The sequence below is a fragment of the Oncorhynchus nerka genome, linkage group LG20, assembly GCF_034236695.1.
Source record: "Oncorhynchus nerka isolate Pitt River linkage group LG20, Oner_Uvic_2.0, whole genome shotgun sequence".
Classification (NCBI taxonomy): Eukaryota; Metazoa; Chordata; class Actinopteri; order Salmoniformes; family Salmonidae; genus Oncorhynchus; species Oncorhynchus nerka.
Genome location: NC_088415.1, coordinates 5,438,567 through 5,459,766, shown reverse-complemented (window position 1 = coordinate 5,459,766; position 21,200 = coordinate 5,438,567). Strand labels below are relative to the sequence as shown.

Below are 21,200 nucleotides of genomic sequence, written 5' to 3'. Positions count from 1 at the left end.
CAGTGATAAAGTAGTCTACAGTACTACTGCCAAGAGATGAGCTATAGGTGTACCTACCAGAGGAGTCCCCTTGAAGCCTACCATTGACTATGTACATACCCAGCGTGCGACAGAGCTGCAGGAGTTGTGACCCATTGTTGTTGGTTATGTTGTCATAGTTGTGCCTTGGGGGAGAGGGGAGAGAATGCTGTCACCTCCAGGCAGGTGTTTGTCCCCCTGTGGTGTCAGGTTCTTGTCCGGTTCTGACATTTAGGTATCCACAGACTAGTACATGTCCCTGGGCCTGGAAATGATTGATTTCCCCCTCTAGGATGTAGAAGCTGTCTTCATTAAAGTATGGGGATTCTAGTAGGGAGATATAGGTAGCACACAGGAGGACATTTTTCTCTGTTGAGATCATTTCCTTCTGAATTTCTAGCAAAATGTAAAATGTTACTGTTTTGATTAATTTAATCTATACCAAATGAGCATACCCCTTGAGTCCCTTCCCTGTTTCACACCTGGTACAGTGCCTTGCAAAAGTATTCACCCCCCTTGGCATTTTTCCTATTTTGTTGCATTACAAATCAGGATTTTAATTGGATTTCATGTAATGGACATGCACAAAATAGTCCAAATAGCTGAAGTGAAATGAAAAAAGAACTTATTCAAAAATGTAAAATAATAAAATAAAACGTAAAAGTGGTGTGTGCGTACTGTATGAATTCACCCCCTTTGCTAAGAAGTCCTTAAATAAGATCCAACCAATTACCTTCAAAAGTCATATAATTAGTTAAATAATGTCCCCCTGTTTGCAATCTAAGTGTCACATGATCTCAGTATACTGTGAGGCAAAAAAGTATTTAGTGAGAGCGACCTGGATTTTTTTTTCTCATATTGTCTGTCATAGTTGAAGTGTACCTATGATGAAAATTACAGGCCTCTCTCATCTTTTTAAGTGGGAGAACTTGCACAATTGGTGGCTGACTAAATACTTTTTTGCCCCACTGTATATATTTGACTGAGTAAATTCGTTTTTGCATTCTGAAGTTGCTACCCAAGCAGGCTGGTCGTTTATACAACCCTCAACTGTTGCAAACCAAATAGTAGCATCGAAAAATTATGTGTAGAAGTTTTTTTTCCACGAAGGAGATGAAGTTTATGAATTTCCTGGCTGAGCTGCGGGACAGTGGAGTTATGAGATTAACACGTCATGGTATTTTTTTAAATCAACCAATCAGCATCCAGGATCCAAACAACCCGGGTCTCTCTTGTACAGACAATACTGTTAGTCTAAGAGGAGGCCCAGGGTCCCTCTTCTCTCAGGACAGTAGACTACTAACTGCTTTTAACGTGTCCAATTTGCCTTACGAGGAAGTGAAGTCACGTTAAATATCTTCTCCTGTCTGTCAATAGTGAAGTCCTGTTAAATATCTTCTCCTGTCTGACAATAGTGAAGTCCTGTTAAATATCTTCTCCTGTCTGACAATAGTGAAGTCCTGTTAAATATCTTCTCCTGTCTGACAATAGTGAAGTCCTGTTAAATATCTTCTCCTGTCTGTCAATAGTGAAGTCCTGTTAAATATCTTCTCAAGTCTGACAATAGTGAAGTCCTGTTAAATATCTTCTCCTGTCTGACAATAGTGAAGTCACATTAAATATCTTTTCCTGTCTGTCAATAGTGAAGTCCTGTTAAATATCTTCTCCTGTCTGTCAATAGTGAAGTCCTGTTAAATATCTTCTCCTGTCTGACAATAGTGAAGTCACATTAAATATCTTCTCCTGTCTGACAATAGTGAAGTCCTGTTAAATATCTTCTCCTGTCTGACAATAGTGAAGTCCTGTTAAATATCTTCTCCTGTCTGACAATAGTGAAGTCCTGTTAAATATCTTCTCCTGTCTGACAATAGTGAAGTCCTGTTAAATATCTTCTCCTGTCTGTGTCGTCTCAAATATTGAGCTCTGAGGTAGAGGCTGTATCTGTACCGCCGCTGAGGTGGGCGGGCAACAATGCTCGGAATGTTCCTGTCTCCCTCCTATTGATTGACAGCTGGTGCCGCCAGTCAGGTGGAAGCAGCTCTGTGAGAGGCCACCCCCCCCCCCTGTCCTCAGGGTTATTCCAAAACAAACCCCCGGAACCTTGGAATAACCCTTAGAATCACACACAACCAATCACACACGACCAATCACACACGACCAAACACACACGACCAAACACACACGACCAAACACACACGACCAATCACACACGACCAAACACACACGACCAATCACACACGACCAAACACACACGACCAAACACACACGACCAGTCACACACGACCAAACACACACGACCAAACACACACGACCAAACACACACAACCAATCACACAAGGGGTTAAAACTAACACAGGAGTTGAACTTCCAGGCCCCCAGACACAAACACACAAACCTAATCCTCTTCCTGAACCTTGTCGTCCTTCTCTTTTCGATGTTCAGGAACCGCAAGTACAATTTGTATCATAGTTCTACTCATAGGAACACGTAGTGATGGGGGAAAATCTTTTCCTGTCTGTCAATAGTGAAGTCCTGTTAAATATCTTCTCCTGTCTGTCAATAGTGAAGTCCTGTTAAATATCTTCTCCTGTCTGACAATAGTGAAGTCACATTAAATATCTTCTCCTGTCTGACAATAGTGAAGTCCTGTTAAATATCTTCTCCTGTCTGACAATAGTGAAGTCCTGTTAAATATCTTCTCCTGTCTGACAATAGTGAAGTCCTGTTAAATATCTTCTCCTGTCTGACAATAGTGAAGTCCTGTTAAATATCTTCTCCTGTCTGTGTCGTCTCAAATATTGAGCTCTGAGGTAGAGGCTGTATCTGTACCGCCGCTGAGGTGGGCGGGCAACAATGCTCGGAATGTTCCTGTCTCCCTCCTATTGATTGACAGCTGGTGCCGCCAGTCAGGTGGAAGCAGCTCTGTGAGAGGCCACCCCCCTGTCCTCAGGGTTATTCCAAACAAACCCCCGGAACCTTGGAATAACCCTTAGAATCACACACAACCAATCACACACGACCAATCACACACGACCAATCACACACGACCAAACACACACGACCAAACACACACGACCAAACACACACGACCAGTCACACACGACCAAACACACACGACCAATCACACACGACCAATCACACACGACCAATCACACACGACCAATCACACACGACCAAACACACACGACCAAACACACACGACCAAACACACACGACCAAACACACACGACCAGTCACACACGACCAAACACACACGACCAAACACACACGACCAAACACACACAACCAATCACACAAGGGGTTAAAACTAACACAGGAGTTGAACTTCCAGGCCCCCAGACACAAACACACAAACCTAATCCTCTTCCTGAACCTTGTCGTCCTTCTCTTTTCGATGTTCAGGAACCGCAAGTACAATTTGTATCATAGTTCTACTCATAGGAACACGTAGTGATGGGGGAAAATCTCAATATTATTTTTTGGACGGTATATCGATACTTTGACTCCAAGTACCGTTTTTTTGTTGTTGTTGCTAGGTAACGTTAGCTTTCTCTAGTTGGCTGTAGCTGGAAGATGTTACACATCGATATGTGACTGGATGTTGTACCTGCTCCAAAACCCTCCGGTAGTTTCCATCCTATAGCTTTGTTCTCCATCTTCATTTTGAAATAGTGAGCCAACGTGTTTTCACCTTCTTCTATTTCCATGTCTGATCAAAACTCATTTTCTCTCGTCTCTCTGCAGCAGATATCTAGTCAGCAAAATGTTCTGAACATCAAATCGCAAATAAAAATTGGAATCGAAACGTAACACATATGCATATATAATTTCCCAGCCCTACTCACAGGCGAAGAACTGCCACGGCTGGTAGGTCTCTCCGAAGTCAGTGGAACGTTCTAGCACCCACAGGTCTGGTCGAGGAGAGTTGGCAAACTTGATGAGGACATAGGCCACGTGGAAGAGCTGCCATGGAGAAAGAAGAGGGACTGTTAAAATATGTTCAAAACATTTATCTATGTGAAACATGTGGAGGTGGGGTGGGGTGGGGGGTTGAAATAGTTATTTGGAAAAGAGGATCTGTCGATCTTTCGCCATCATTTAGAGGGCTAGGGCCCCCCCATCCACCCCCCCCCACCCAGCCACCCAGCGATCCACCCACCCACCCACCCAGCCAGCCAGCCAGCGATCCATCCACCCTCCCCCACCCAGCCAGCCAGCCAGCGATCCATCCATCCACCCCCCACCCAGCCAGCTACCCACCCACCCACCCATCCATCCATCCATCCATCCATCCACCCAGCCAGCGATCCATCCATCCACCCAGCCAGCCACCCAGCCAGCCAGCCAGCGATCCATCCATCCACCCACCCAGCCAGCCAGCCACCCATCCACCCAACCACCCAGCCAGCCAGCCAGCCACCCATCCACCCAACCACCCAGCCACCCACCCAGCCAGCCAGCCAGCAATCCATCCATCCATCCATCCATCAATCCACCCATCCAGCCAGCCACCCATCCACCCAGCCACCCATCCGCCCAGCCAGCCACCCACCCAGCCAGCCACCCATCCACCCAACCACCCAGCCAGCCAGCCACCCACCCACCCAGCTACCCATCCACCCAGCAATCCATCCATCCATCCACCCAGCCACCCATCCACCCAGCCAGTGATCCACCCATCCAGCCAGCCAGCCAGCCAGCCACCCATCCAGGCACCCAGCCACCCATCCACCCACCCACCCAGCCAGCCACCCAGCCAGCCAGCCAGCCAGCCACCCACACAGGCACCTACCCACACACTCAATATCCCTTTGAGGTTAATTACTGTACACATTCCTTCGGGAGTTGGTAGTGCATTTCTGAATCCTGCCCCAGGTTATCATGGTGATTAGCTGAGGAAGAGAGGAGAGGAGGGGAGGGAAGAGAAGAGGGGAGAGGAGAGGAGAGGGGGAGGGAAGAGAAGAGGAGAGGAGGAGAGGAGAGGGGGAAGGAGGAGAGGAGAGGGGAGAGGAGAAGGGAGGAGAGGAGAGGAGAGGAGAGGAGAGGAGAGGAGAGGAGAAGAGAAGAGAAGAGAAGAGAAGAGAAGAGAAGAGAAGAGAAGAGGGGGGAGGAGAGGAACGGAGGGATGATCGATGGGCCTGTTGACACCTGAGGCAGGGGGAGAGAGAGGGATTGGGAAGGAAAGAAAAGGAGAGAGAGCGAAAGAGGGAAGGCAGGGAAGGAGGTGACTCCGTCTCACACACGCCGAGGTCAGAACGCCACAGGCCAAAGGGAGTTTACAGTCTGGACAGTCTGATCTCAAGGGAAGATAGAGGAAGAGAGAGATCCTCAGGGAGAGAGTGACCCCAGACGATCAAAGCACGCCCAGGTCAGAGCAACATGACCACAGGGCAAAGTCACAGTGTGTTCTCAGATACAGGGAGACAGGGAGGGGACCTGGACAGTGTGTTATCAGATACAGGGAGACAGGGAGACTGTCTCTCTGACCAGTCACATCACTCTGTCTCTCTCTCTCTATGTACATGTCAGAGATAACTTCATACTTCATCATCCACAGAATAACATAATCGCTAGAGAGAGCTGCCTGATGGACGAGATACAAGACTACCAGACAGGAGAGACAGACTGACAGTCTCCTGAGAATAAGTCTATAGAGACAAGACTACCAGACAGGAGAGACAGGCTGACAGTCTCCTGAGAATAAGTCTATAGATACAAGACTACCAGACAGGAGAGACAGGCTGACAGTCTCCTCAGAATAAGTCTAGAACATACCACTGCTTCTCGAAGACGCTCTCTCAAACTCAAATTCAAAAAGGCCTCATTAGCATAGAAAGTGTTCCATTTACTTCCTGGTAATTTAGCAGACTCTTATCCAGAGAGCGTCAGGCCCTGATCTGTTTCACCGGTCTTTGTGATTGTCTCCACCCACCCCCAGGTGTGGTCCTGTTTTCCCCTTTAGTCCCCGGTGTATTTATCCCTGTGTTTCCTGTCTCTCTGTGTTAGTGTATTTATCCCTGTGTTTCCTGTCTCTCTGTACCAGTGTATTTATCCCTGTGTTTCCTGTCTCTCTGTGCCAGTGTATTTATCCCTGTGTTTCCTGTCTCTCTGTGCCAGTTCATCTTGTTCTCCCCATTAGTCCCCGGTGTATTTATCCCTGTGTTTCCTGTCTCTCTGTGCCAGTGTATTCATCCCTGTGTTTCGTGTCTCTCTGTACCAGTGTATTTATCCCTGTGTTTCCTGTCTCTCTGTGCCAGTATATTTATCCCTGTGTTTCCTGTCTCTCTGTACCAGTGTATTTATCCCTGTGTTTCCTGTCTCTCTGAGCCAGTGTATTTATCCCTGTGTTTCCTGTCTCTCTGAGCCAGTGTATTTATCCCTGTGTTTCCTGTCTCTCTGTACCAGTGTATTTATCCCTGTGTTTCCTGTCTCTCTGTGCCAGTTCGTCTTGTTTTGCCAAGTCAACCAGCATTTTTTCCTAGATCCCAGTCTCTGATTTTTTCCTAGCCCTCCTGGTTTTGACACTTGCCTGTCCTGGCGCCGAACCCGCCTGCCTGACCACTCTGCCTGTCCTGACCTCGAGCCTGCCTATCCCCTGGTACTGTTTGGACTCTGACCTGGTTTATGAACTCTCGCCTGTCCCCGACCTGCCTTTTGCCTCCCCGGTTTTGGTATAATAAATATCAGAGCTCAACCATCTGCCTCCTTTGTCTGCATTAGGGTCTCACCTTGTGCCCTTATAGAGAGACTTACAGTAGGGAGTCATTTAGCAGACATAGATATCCTATCCTATCCTCCCCTCTCCTCCCTCCTCCTCACCTCCCCTCTCCCCCGTGTTCTACCCACTGTCCTCCTCCTCTCCTCCCCTCCCTCTCCTCCCTCCTCCTCCCCTCCCCTCTCCTCCCTCCTCCTCTCCTCCCCTCATCTCCTCCCCCTCTCTCCTCTCCTCCCCCTCCCCTCTCCCTCTCCTTCCCCCTCTTCCCATCCCCTCTCCCGTCCTGCCCTTTCCTCTCCTCCCCTCTCCCACCTGTCCTACCCGCTGTCCTCCCATCTCCTGTCCTATGACAGATGTTGAGTGGGTGGACGTCTTAGGGCCTAACCCCCCCCTCTGCCGGGCACCCCCCGGACGGACAGAGCGGCTTATCCTGAGTCATCCACAGTGGAGTGTCTCAGGCTCTACACAGATACAAAGGATACATAATAATGGAGGCACAGCTGTGCCTGTCTGTCTGTCTGTCTGTCTGTCTGTCTGTCTGTCTGTCTGTCTGTCTGTCTGTCTGTCTGCCTGCCTGCCTGCCTGCCTGCCTGCCTGTCTGTCTGTCTGCCTGCCTGTCTGCCTGTCTGTCTGTCTGTCTGTCTGCCTGCCTGCCTGTCTGTCTGTCTGCCTGCCTGCCTGCCTGCCTGCCTGCCTGTCTGCCTGCCTGCCTGCCTGCCTGCCTGCCTGCCTGCCTGTCTGTGCCTGCCTGCCTGCCTGCCTGCCTGCCTGCCTGCCTGCCTGTCTGCCTGTCTGTCTGTCTGTCTGTCTGTCTGTCTGTCTGTCTGCCTGCCTTGTCCAAGACAACCAATGTCAGCCCAGCACATGGATACAGTACAGTATATATATATTCATCCAGACAATATTTATGTCTTGTCTGTCTACTCTGTCGACCGGTGTGGAACCGAGCTCCTCAAAGCAGCTTGAGTGATGCCGAGCCAGAAAGACAGCTGTCAAACCCCTGGAGACAGACTAGAATCAATCAGGTCTCCCTTTACCATACCCTGGAGACAGACTAGAACCAATCAGGTCTCCCTTTACCCTCCTCTGGAGACAGACTAGAACCAATCAGGTCTCCCTTTACCCTCCTCTGGAGACAGACTAGAACCAATCAGGTCTCCCTTTACCCTCCTCTGGAGACAGACTAGAACCAATCAGGTCTCCCTTTACCCTCCTCTGGAGACAGACTAGAACCAATCAGGTCTCCATTTACCATACCCTGGAGACAGACTAGACTGGGAGGGCTGAGGGTAGAAGGGGTTGGGGGCTGGGGATAGAAGGGGTTGGGGGCTGGGGGTAGAAGGGGTTGGGGTGCTGAGGGCTGGGGGTAGAAGGGGTTGGGGTGCTGGGGGTAGAAGGGGTTGGGGTGCTGAGGGATGGGGGTAGAAGGGGTTGGGGTGCTGGGGGTAGAAGGGGTTGAGGTGCTGGGGGTAGAAGGGGTTGGGGTGCTGGGGTAGAAGGGGTTGGGGTGCTGGGGGTAGAAGGGGTTGGGGTGCTGGGGGTAGAAGGGGTTGAGGTGTTGAGGGTAGAAGGGGTTGGGGTGCTGGGGGTAGAAGGGGTTGGGGTGCTGAGGGCTGGGGGTAGAAGGGGTTGGGGTGCTGGGAGTAGCAGGGGTTGAAGTGCTGGGGGCGAGGGGGTGTCATGGTTGGTGAGGTCACAAAAAGCAGGGGCATTCCCAGGAAGTCCCAGTAAGTCCCAGTAAGTCCTAGATGGATGAGTGCCATCTATTATGTACTTAGAAGTCCACTTCCTCCAGTATATATAGACACTACAGTATATCTATAGACACTACAGTATATCTATAGACACTACAGTATATATATAGACACTACAGTATATATAGACACTACAGTATATCTATAGACACTACAGTATATCTATAGACACTACAGTATATATATAGACACTACAGTATATCTATAGACACTACAGTATATCTATAGACACTACAGTATATATATAGACACTACAGTATATCTATAGACACTACAGTATATATAGATACTACAGTATATATAGACACTACAGTATATCTATAGACACTACAGTATATCTATAGACACTACAGTATATATAGACACTACAGTATATCTATAGACACTACAGTATATCTATAGACACTACAGTATATATAGACACTACAGTATATATAGATACTACAGTATATCTATAGACACTACAGTATATCTATAGACACTACAGTATATCTATAGACACTACAGTATATCTATAGACACTACAGTATATATAGACACTACAGTATATATAGACACTACAGTATATCTATAGACACTACAGTATATCTATAGACACTACAGTATATCTATAGATACTACAGTATATCTATAGACACTACAGTATATATAGACACTACAGTATATCTATAGACACTACAGTATATCTATAGACACTACAGTATATCTATAGACACTACAGTATAGACACTCAGTATATATAGACACTACAGTATATATAGACACTACAGTATATATATAGACACTACAGTATATCTATAGACACTACAGTATATCTATAGACACTACAGTATATATATAGACACTACAGTATATATATAGACACTACAGTATATCTATAGACACTACAGTATATATATAGACACTACAGTATATCTATAGACACTACAGTATATCTATAGACACTACAGTATATATATAGACACTACAGTATATCTATAGACACTACAGCATATCTATAGACACTACAGTATATATAGACACTACAGTATATATAGACACTACAGTATATATAGACACTACAGTATATCTATAGACACTACAGCATATCTATAGACACTACAGTATATATAGACACTACAGTATATCTATAGACACTACAGTATATATAGACACTACAGTATATCTATAGACACTACAGTATATATAGACACTACAGTATATATAGACACTACAGTATATCTATAGACACTACAGTATATATAGACACTACAGTATATCTATAGATACTGAGTGTACAAAACATTAAGACCACCTTCCAAATTTTGAGTTGTACCCCCTTTTGCCCCCAGAACAGCCTCAATTCGTCGTGGCAGGGATTCTACAAGGTGGTGAAAGCATTCCACATGGATGCTGGTCCAATGTTGACTCAAGTTGGCTGAATGCCTTTGAACGTGAAAAATCCAGCAGCATTGCAGTTCTTGACACAAACTGGTGCGCCTGGCACCAACTACTATACCCCTTTCAAAGGCACTTCAATCTTTAGTCTTGCCCATTCACCCTCTGAATGGTACACATACACAATCTGTCTCAATTGTCTCAAAAATCCTTCTTTAACCCGTCTCCTCCCCTTCATCTCTACACTGATTGAAGTGGATTTAACAGGTGACATCAAATAAGGGATCATTGCTTTCACCTGGATTCACCTGGTCAGTCTATGTCATGGAAAGAGCAAGAAATGTCACCATGCAAAATGTAGAATCAATCAAATAAATATCAATGGAGCCTGTACTATTCACCATGGGGTTCTAGAGTTCCTGTCCCTGGGGTTCTAGAGTTCCTGTCTCTGGGGTTCTAGAGTTCCTGTCCCGGGGTTCTAGAGTTCCTGTCTCTGGGGTTGTAGAGTTCCTGTCCCTGGGGTTCTAGAGTTCCTGTCCCTGGGGTTGTAGAGTTCCTGTCCCTGGGGTTGTAGAGTTCCTGTCCCTGGGGTTGTAGTGTTCCTATCATTGGGGTTCTAGAGTTCCTGTCCCTGGGGTTCTAGAGTTCCTGTTACTGGGGTTGTAAAGTTCCTGTCCCTGGGGTTGTAGAGTTCCTGTCCCGGGGTTCTAGAGTTCCTGTCCCTGGGGTTCTAGAGTTCCTGTCCCGGGGTTCTAGAGTTCCTGTCCCTGGGGTTGTAGAGTTCCTGTCCCTGGGGTTGTAGAGTTCCTATCATTGGGGTTCTAGAGTTCCTGTCCCTGAGGGGTTCCCGGGGTTCTAGAGTTCCTGTCCCTGGGGGGTTCCTGTCCCGGGGTTCTAGAGTTCCTGTGCCTGTCCCTGGGGTTGGGGTTCTAGAGTTCCTGTCCCTGGGGGGTTCCTGTTAGAGTTCCTGTCCCTGGGGTTGTAGAGTTCCTGTCCCGGGGTTCTAGAGTTCCTGGGGTTCTAGAGTTCCTGTCCGGGGTTCTAGAGTTCCTGTCCCTGGGGTTGTAGAGTTCCTGTCCCTGGGGTTGTAGAGTCCCTGTCCCTGGGGTTGTAGAGTTCCTGTCCCTGGGGTTGTAGAGTTCCTGTCCCTGGGGTTCTAGAGTTCCTGTCCCTGGGGTTGTAGAGTTCCTGTCCCTGGGGTTGTAGAGTTCCTGTCCCCTATCATTGGGGTTCTAGAGTTCCTATCATTGGGGTTCTAGAGTTCCTATCATTGGGGTTGTAGAGTTCCTGTCCCTGGGGTTCTAGAGTCTATGCAAAGATCTGCACTCCAATGACATGTTGTCTACAGTTATTACGAAGTCCTCTCGAACATACCACTATAGAACCCGTTAAAATGAGAGAGGGGAAATCACCACGCATCATCGCATGAAGTCCCTCCAGATGACAGGCCCAGTCTCTCCACAGGAAGACAGGTTTTCCCTCCAGATGACAGGCCCAGTCTCTCCACAGGAAGACAGGTTTTCCCTGCAGATGACAGGCCCAGTCTCTCCACAGGAAGACAGGTTTTCCCTGCAGATGACAGGCCCAGTCTCTCCACAGGAAGACAGGTTTTCCCTCCAGATGACAGGCCCAGTCTCTCCACAGGAAGACAGGTTTTCCCTCCAGATGACAGGCCCAGTCTCTCCACAGGAAGACAGGTTTTCCCTCCAGATGACAGGCCCAGTCTCTCCACAGGAAGACAGGTTTTCCCTCCAGATGACAGGCCCAGTCTCTCCATAGGAAGACAGGGTTTCCCTCCAGATGACAGGCCCAGTCTCTCCACAGGAAGACAGGTTTTCCCTCCAGATGACAGGCCCAGTCTCTCCACAGGAAGACAGGTTTTCCCTCCAGATGACAGGCCCAGTCTCTCCATAGGAAGACAGGGTTTCCCTCCAGATGACAGGCCCAGTCTCTCCACAGGAAGACAGGTTTTCCCTCCAGATGACAGGCCCAGTCTCTCCACAGGAAGACAGGTTTTCCCTCCAGATGACAGGCCCAGTCTCTCCACAGGAAGACAGGTTTTCCCTGCAGATGACAGGCCCAGTCTCTCCACAGGAAGACATGTTTTCCCTCCAGATGACAGGCCCAGTCTCTCCATAGGAAGACAGGGTTTCCCTCCAGATGACAGGCCCAGTCTCTCCACAGGAAGACAGGTTTTCCCTCCAGATGACAGGCCCAGTCTCTCCACAGGAAGACAGGTTTTCCCTCCAGATGACAGGCCCAGTCTCTCCACAGGAAGACAGGTTTTCCCTGCAGATGACAGGCCCAGTCTCTCCACAGGAAGACAGGTTTTCCCTCCAGATGACAGGCCCAGTCTCTCCATAGGAAGACAGGGTTTCCCTCCAGATGACAGGCCCAGTCTCTCCACAGGAAGACAGGTTTTCCCTCCAGATGACAGGCCCAGTCTCTCCACAGGAAGACAGGTTTTCCCTCCAGATGACAGGCCCAGTCTCTCCATAGGAAGACAGGTTTTCCCTGCAGATGACAGGCCCAGTCTCTCCACAGGAAGACAGGTTTTCCCTCCAGATGACAGGCCCAGTCTCTCCACAGGAAGACAGGTTTTCCCTCCAGATGACAGGCCCAGTCTCTCCACAGGAAGACAGGTTTCCCCTGCAGATGACAGGCCCAGTCTCTCCACAGGAAGACAGGTTTTCCCTCCAGATGACAGGCCCAGTCTCTCCATAGGAAGACAGGGTTTCCCTCCAGATGACAGGCCCAGTCTCTCCACAGGAAGACAGGTTTTCCCTCCAGATGACAGGCCCAGTCTCTCCACAGGAAGACAGGTTTTCCCTCCAGATGACAGGCCCAGTCTCTCCATAGGAAGACAGGGTTTCCCTCCAGATGACAGGCCCAGTCTCTCCACAGGAAGACAGGTTTTCCTCCAGATGACAGGCCCAGTCTCTCCACAGGAAGACAGGTTTTCCCTCCAGATGACAGGCCCAGTCTCTCCACAGGAAGACAGGTTTTCCCTCCAGATGACAGGCCCAGTCTCTCCACAGGAAGACAGGTTTTCCCTCCAGATGACAGGCCCAGTCTCTCCACAGGAAGACAGGTTTTCCCTCCAGATGACAGGCCCAGTCTCTCCACAGGAAGACAGGTTTTCCCTCCAGATGACAGGCCCAGTCTCTCCACAGGAAGACAGGTTTTCCCTCCAGATGACAGGCCCAGTCTCTCCACAGGAAGACAGGTTTTCCCTCCAGATGACAGGCCCAGTCTCTCCACAGGAAGACAGGTTTTCCCTCCAGATGACAGGCCCAGTCTCTCCACAGGAAGACAGGTTTTCCCTCCAGATGACAGGCCCAGTCTCTCCACAGGAAGACAGGTTTTCCCTCCAGATGACAGGCCCAGTCTCTCCACAGGAAGACAGGTTTTCCCTCCAGATGACAGGCCCAGTCTCTCCACAGGAAGACAGGTTTTCCCTCCAGATGACAGGCCCAGTCTCTCCACAGGAAGACAGGTTTTCCCTCCAGATGACAGGCCCAGTCTCTCCACAGGAAGACAGGTTTTCCCTCCAGATGACAGGCCCAGTCTCTCCATAGGAAGACAGGGTTTCCCTCCAGATGACAGGCCCAGTCTCTCCACAGGAAGACAGGTTTTCCCTCCAGATGACAGGCCCAGTCTCTCCACAGGAAGGAATATTGAATATATAAGGAGAGGAGGAGAAGCAGGCTGGCATGTCAGGTCTTGCCTCTCTCTGGGGCCCGGGAACAGGGGAACAGGAGAGGAAACAATGGAACAAGGCTTAGTGGAAGTAGTGAAGAGGCCTTCAGCGAGGGGGAAGGGTATGAGGAACATGGGGCCACTGTGGAAAGATGACGGTCGTTGGCCAGGTAGTCTTCTTGTTGCTTTCCTCTCAGCTAAGCCCCAGCTACTGTAGGTGTCCATCTGTCTTTACACTCGTATGTCTGTCTATCTACAGTACCTGTGTGTGTGTGTGTGTGTATGTGTGTGTGTGTGTGTGTGTGTGCGTGTGTGTGTGTGTGTGTGTGTGTGTGTGTGTGTGTGTGTGTGTCTATGTGAGTATAGACAGGTGCCATTTCCTAATCCACACTGCACAGGATCTCTGACCGTAACTAAACGCACCAGGGAAGAGACGTGGGTACAGTTGCTACTCATCGTCACACACTTCTGGAATCCTTTTCACAAGCTCTGATATACGGAACTCAAGCTCTGATATACGGAATTCAAGCTCTGATATACAGAACTCAAGCTCTGATATACAGAACTCAAGCTCTGATATACAGAACTCAAGCTCTGATATACGGAACTCAAGCTCTGATATACGGAACTCAAGCTCTGATATACGGAACTCAAGCTCTGATATACGGAACTCAAGCTCTGATATATACGGAACTCAAGCTCTGATATATACGGAACTCAAGCTCTGATATACGGAACTCAAGCTCTGATATACGGAACTCAAGCTCTGATATACGGAACTCAAGCTCTGATATACGGAACTCAAGCTCTGATATACGGAACTCAAGCTCTGATATACGGAACTCAAGCTCTGATATACGGAACTCAAGCTCTGATATACGGAACTCAAGCTCTGAAGCTGTCTGTTTACTTAAATTCCCTTGGTGGAAAGCCTTGGGCGTAAAAGCCAACGCGTTTATTGAACATCCTTTATGACATCATATTTATTCTGTGCTTCACTCAGTTATTTTGCAATCAGCTCAGTGAAAATAAACAACAATGTGTTTTCTTCCTTCTCTTGTAACAGATTCATTCAAATTCCAAAGCAAGAAACATATAGATATATTTTTACCCACCTGGGTTAGAGTAGTTACCTAGTGGTTACCTAGTGGTTAGAGTGTTGACCTAGTGGTTAGAGTGGTTACCTAGTGGTTAGAGTGTTGACCTAGTGGTTAGAGTTTTGACCTAGTGGTTAGAGTGTTGGCCTAGTGGTTAGAGTTTTGACCTAGTGGTTAGAGTGTTGGCCTAGTGGTTAGAGTGGTTACCTAGTGGTTACCTAGTGGTTACCTAGTGGTTAGAGTGGTTACCTAGTGGTTAGAGTGTTGGCCTAGTGGTTAGAGTGTTGGCCTAGTGGTTAGAGTGGTTACCTAGTGGTTAGAGTGTTGGCCTAGTGGTTAGAGTGTTGGCCTAGTGGTTAGTGTGTTGGCCTAGTGGTTAGAGTGGTTACCTAGTGGTTACCTAGTGGTTAGAGTGGTTACCTAGTGGTTAGAGTGTTGGCCTAGTGGTTAGAGTGGTTACCTAGTGGTTACCTAGTGGTTACCTAGTGGTTAGAGTGGTTACCTAGTGGTTAGAGTGTTGACCTAGTGGTTAGAGTGTTGGCCTAGTGGTTAGAGTGGTTACCTAGTGGTTACCTAGTGGTTACCTAGTGGTTAGAGTGGTTACCTAGTGGTTAGAGTGTTGGCCTAGTGGTTAGTGTGTTGGCCTAGTGGTTAGAGTGGTTACCTAGTGGTTACCTAGTGGTTAGAGTGTTGGCCTAGTGGTTAGAGTGTTGGCCTAGTGGTTAGTAGTGGTTGGCTAGTGGTTAGTGTGTTGGCCTAGTGGTTAGAGTGGTTACCTAGTGGTTACCTAGTGGTTAGAGTGTTGGCCTAGTGGTTAGAGTGTTGGCCTAGTGGTTAGTGTGTTGGCCTAGTGGTTAGAGTGGTTACCTAGTGGTTAGAGTGGTTACCTAGTGGTTAGAGTGTTGGCCGAATGGTTAGAGTGTTGGCCTAGTGGTTAGAGTGTTGGCCTAGTGGTTAGAGTGTTGGCCGAATGGTTAGAGTGTTGGCCTAGTGGTTAGAGTGTTGGCCTAGTGGTTAGAGTGGTTACCTAGTGGTTAGAGTGGTTACCTAGTGGTTAGAGTGTTGGCCTAGTGGTTACCTAGTGGTTAGAGTGGTTACCTAGTGGTTAGAGTGGTTACCTAGTGGTTAGAGTGTTGGCCTAGTGGTTAGAGTGTTGGCCTAGTGGTTAGAGTGGTTACCTAGTGGTTAGAGTGGTTACCTAGTGGTTAGAGTTTTGACCTAGTGGTTAGAGTGTTGGCCTAGTGGTTAGAGTGTTGGCCTAGTGGTTAGAGTTTTGACCTAGTGGTTAGAGTGTTGGCCTAGTGGTTAGAGTGTTGGCATAGTGGTTAGAGTGTTGGCCTAGTGGTTACCTAGTGGTTAGAGTGGTTACCTAGTGGTTAGAGCGTTGGCCTAGTGGTTAGAGTGTTGACCTAGTGGTTAGAGTGTTGGCCTAGTGGTTAGAGTGTTGGCCTAGTGGTTAGAGTGGTTACCTAGTGGTTAGAGTGTTGGCCTAGTGGTTACCTAGTGGTTAGAGTGGTTACCTAGTGGTTAGAGTGGTTACCTAGTTATTAGAGTGGTTACCTAGTGGTTAGAGTGGTTACCTAGTGGTTAGGGTGGTTACCTAGTGGTTAGAGTGTTGGCCTAGTGGTTAGAGTGGTTACCTAGTGGTTAGAGTGTTGGCCTAGTGGTTAGAGTGTTGGCCTAGTGTTTACAGTTTTGGCCTAGTGGTTAGAGTGGTTACCTAGTGGTTAGAGTGTTGGCCTAGTGGTTAGAGTGTTGGCCTAGTGGTTAGAGTGGTTACCTAGTGGTTAGATTGTTGGCCTAGTGGTTAGAGTGTTGGCCTAGTGGTTAGAGTTTTGACCTAGTGGTTCGAGTGTTGGCCTAGTGGTTAGAGTGGTTACCTAGTGGTTAGATTGTTGACCTAGTGGTTAGAGTGGTTACCTAGTGGTTAGATTGTTGACCTAGTGGTTAGAGTGTTGGCCTAGTGGTTAGAGTGTTGGCCTAGTAGTTAGTATGTTGGCCTAGTGGTTACCTAGTGGTTAGAGTGTTGGCCTAGTGGTTAGAGTGTTGGCCTAGTGGTTAGAGTGTTGGCCTAGTGCTTAGAGTAGTTACCTAGTGGTTAGAGTGTTGACCTAGTGGTTAGAGTGTTGACCTAGTGGTTAGAGTTTTGACCTAGTGGTTAGAGTGTTGGCCTAGTGGTTAGAGTGGTTACCTAGTGGTTAGATTGTTGACCTAGTGGTTAGAGTGTTGGCCTAGTGGTTAGAGTGTTGGCCTAATAGTTAGTATGTTGGCCTAGTGGTTAGAGTGTTGGCCTAGTGGTTAGAGTGTTGGCCTAGTGCTTAGAGTAGTTACCTAGTGGTTAGAGTGTTGACCTAGTGGTTAGAGTGTTGGCCTAGTGCTTAGAGTAGTTACCTAGTGGTTAGAGTGTTGACCTAGTGGTTAGAGTGTTGGCCTAGTGGTTAGAGTGTTGGCCTAGTGCTTAGAGTAGTTACCTAGTGGTTAGAGTGTTGACCTAGTGGTTAGAGTGTTGAACCTAAAATCTGTCGTTCTGCCCCTGAACAAGGCAGTTAACCCACTTTTCCCTGGTAGGCCGTCATTGTAGATAAGAATTTGTTCTTAACTGACTTAAATAAACACTAACAGTTTATAGAGAGTGCCCTTAACCCCTCAACCCTCAATAACTCAACCCACAACTCTCCGCACCTCAACACTCATATATATAATCGTGTTTCATTTCCTGAGGAGGCTGTAAGAAAGGATTGGAATCTGAGGTATTTGAGGGGGAGAAGAGGGGCCAAGAGCCCTGAGGGGGGGGGGGATAGACCCACTGGTTGCCCTCTAGGTTACAGAGAGCTGGTAGTCCCATCCACCAAAACTACCAGGTGTGAAACAGGGAAGGGAACTCAGGGGATATGCTAATTTAGTACAGAGCAGACGTAACTCACTCTATTAAATGAGTAAAAACAGGAATATTTTACATTTTGCAAGAAATTCAAAAGGAAATGATCTCAACAGAGAAAAATGTCCTCCTGTGTGCTACCTATATCTCCCTACTAGAATCCCCATACTTTAATGAAGACAGCTTCTACATCCTAGAGGGGGAAATCAATCATTTCCAGGCCCAGGGACATGTACTAGTCTGTGGTCGACCTAAATGCCAGAACCGGACAAGAACCTGACAGCCTCAGCACACAGGGGGACAAACACATACCTGGAGGTGACAGCATTCCCTCCCACATAGGCACAACTATGACAACATAACCAACAAAAATGGGTCACATTTCTTGTCATGTGGATTCTTGTTGTTCGTGCTTTGGGATTATTGTATTTGTTCCTTGTTGGAATCATACTTATTTCGTTGTAAATTTTTGGATGATTACTCAGAACTGTGTCCTGCGCCTGACTCTGCATTTTGCATTTTACCAACATCCTCACAATTATAAAATCCATGTACAATTGCATAAAACACATTCAAGTGTAAAAAACACATTCATTTCTTTCCACGGGGCTGTGGGGTGAGACAGGGATGCAGCTTAAGCCCCACCCTCTTCAACAAATATATATCAATGAATTGGAGAGGCCACTAGAACAGTCTGCAGCACCCGGCCTCACCCTACTAGAATCTGAAGTCAAATGTCTACTGTTAGCTGATGATCAGATGACCTGGCCTCCACAATCACCCGATCTCATCCAAACTGAGATGGTTTGGAATGAGTTAGACCCCAGAGTGAAGGAAAAGCAGCCAACAAGTGCTCAGCATGTGTGGGAACTCCTTCAAGACTGTTGGAAAAGCATTCCTCATGAAGCTGGTTGAGAGAATGCCAAGAATGTGCAAAGCTGTCATCAAGGCAAAGGGTGGCTACTTTTTGTGTTACTACATGATTCCATATGTGTTATTTCATAGTGTTGACGACTTCACTATTATTATACAATGTAGAAAATAGTGGTGTGTGTGTGTGTGTGGTGCGTGTAGTGCAGGTGTGTGTGTGTGTGTGTGTGTGTGTGTGTGTGTGTGTGTGTGTGTGTGTGTGAGAGAGAGAGAGAGAGAGACAGAGAGAGAGACAGAGAGAGAGAGAGAGAGACAGCGAGAGAGAGAGAGAGAGAGAGAGAGACAGAGAGAGAGAGAGAGAGAGAGAGAGAGACAGAGAGAGAGAGAGAGAGAGACAGAGAGAGAGAGAGACAGAGAGAGAGAGAGAGAGAGAGAGAGAGAGACAGATAGAGAGAGAGAGAGATAGAGACAGAGAGAGAGCAGTTTAAAGGGTAATTACAGGGCCCTGTGTAAGCTATGATTATAAAAGTACACTGCAAACAGAACAGATGTGAGGTCTAGAGGTATGGGAGGGTGGGATTGGAAGAGGGATTTAGAAGATCCAGGAGGAATCACCCTCATGTCTTAAAATGTGCCCGTCACCTGGAGCCTCCCTGGGAGACGGCTTCCGGCCTAGACCCCTTCACCACCCTCATTCCTTACCTCCCAGTCTGCTCTACTTCCTCCTTCATTAGACCTCCCAGTCTGCTCTACTTCCTCCTTCATTAGACCTCCCAGTCTGCTCTACTTCCTCCTTCATTAGACCTCCCAGTCTGCTCTACTTCCTCCTTTATTAGACCTCCCAGTCTGCTCTATTTCCTCCTTCATTAGACCTCCCAGTCTGCTCTACTTCCTCCTTCATTAGACCTCCCAGTCTGCTCTACTTCCTCCTTCATTAGACCTCCCAGTCTGCTCTACTTCCTCCTTCCTTAGACCTCCCAGTCTGCTCTACTTCCTCCTTCATTAGACCTCCCAGTCTGCTCTACTTCCTCCTTCATTAGACCTCCCAGTCTGCTCTACTTCCTCCTTCATTAGACCTCCCAGTCTGCTCTACTTCCTCCTTCATTAGACATCCCAGTCTTCTCTACTTCCTCCTGCATTAGACCTCCCAGTCTGCTCTACTTCCTCCTTCATTAGACCTCCCAGGCTGCTCTACTTCCTCCTTCATTAGACCTCCCAGTCTCATCTCTCCTCTCCTCTCCTCTCCTCTCCTCTCCTCTCCTCTCCTCTCCTCTCCTCTCCTCTCCTCTCCTCTCCTCTCCTCTCCTCTCCTCTCCTCTCCTCTCCTCTCAGTACAAAACCTTAACATTTCTCTCCTCTCATCTTCTCTCTCTCTCTCTCCTCTCCTCTCCTCTCCTCTCCTCTCCTCTCTCTCTCTCCTCTCCTCTCCTCCTCTCCTCTCCTCTCCTCTCCTCTCCTCAGTACAACACCTTAACATTTCTCTCCTCTCATCTTCTCTCCTCTCTCTCCTCTCCTCTCTCCTCTCCTCTCTCTCCTCTCCTCTCCTCTCCTCTCCTCTCCTCTCCTCTCCTCTCCTCTCCTCTCCTCTCCTCAGTACAACACCTTAACATTTCTCTCCTCTCATCTTCTCTCCTCTCTCTTCTCTTCTCCTCTCCCCCTTGTCTCTTCTCCTCTCCTCTCCTCCCCCTCTTCTCCTCTCCTCTCCTCTCCTCTCCTCTCCTCTCCTCTCCTCTCCTCTCCTCTCCTCTCTCTTCTCTTCTCCTCTCCCCCTTTGTCTCTTCTCTTCTCCTTTCATCTCCTCCCCCCTCTCCTCTCCTCTCCTCTCCTCTCCTCTCCTCTCCTCAGTACACCTTAACATTTATCTCCTCTCTTCCTCTTTACAAAACATTACCTTACATCTTACCCACTCAGCTCTTGGACTTTACCTCCTACACACAGGGAGAAATCCTCTGGTTATGATACAATTCACTCAACTCAAGGATTTTTCTCCTACACAGAGAGACGAATGACCATGAACTGTACTGTACTGTATTCAACAGGCATGAATCTCACTGCTCTACTAATTGGAAAGAGAAGACAAATCCTTGCAAGGACACCCGCTCTACACTATAAAACCATGAAACATGTTAATAACCTAAACGGCAGTGTTTAAAATGGAAAGATTAAGCATTTAGATTGGCCAATACGTATTCTCATCGTTAATCAACACAGGCGTTTAGAATGCAAAAGATTCAACAAGATTGTCATATTTTCCCAGTCTGTTTCCAACCAGGAGAAAATCTTTATCTCCAGAAGTGTTCAGAAGTGTTACCCATCAGTGTTAACATTCCCATCGTCCTAGTTAAAGTGCATTTAGTCATTAGAAATATATTCCTTATATTCAGATCAGTGTTAAGGAATGTCTGTCACCTTATTTAGATTTCCACACAACTGAACAGGCCATTTGATTCAAAAAATGTTTTTAATGGTTTTGTGGTTGATTTCTGTTTACCTCTCTCAGAGTGAAAAAGACGTGGTAGGGGGCGTCATTACCATATTTCCCAGCATTCTTTGTCGATTTTTATAATAGTTTTAATATGATAGTTTCCTCGTGCACATTGATAGATTAATTTAAATAACGTACATTTTTCTAAACTAATCCAATCTGTAAGGGGTTGGGACTTATTCCACCCGTTACTGAGATGGTTGTTCCAGTTTAGATGGTTTAGTATTGTTCAGGCTTTCACCATAGCAGTGGGTTGTGGATGATGAAATATTCCAATTCTTGGATATCCTCCCACTGGCTGGATTAT

General features: G+C 47.6%; 1 protein-coding gene across 1 annotated transcript in view; it reads right to left on the bottom strand.

The window, feature by feature from the left end:
- The window catches only part of lama5 (laminin, alpha 5), a 324,122-nt gene that overhangs the window by 225,802 nt on the left and 77,120 nt on the right, over positions 1-21,200 (bottom strand). The window contains 1 exon segment of the mRNA XM_065005098.1: positions 3,864-3,981. Within this exon segment, the coding sequence (XP_064861170.1) occupies positions 3,864-3,981 (118 nt within the window).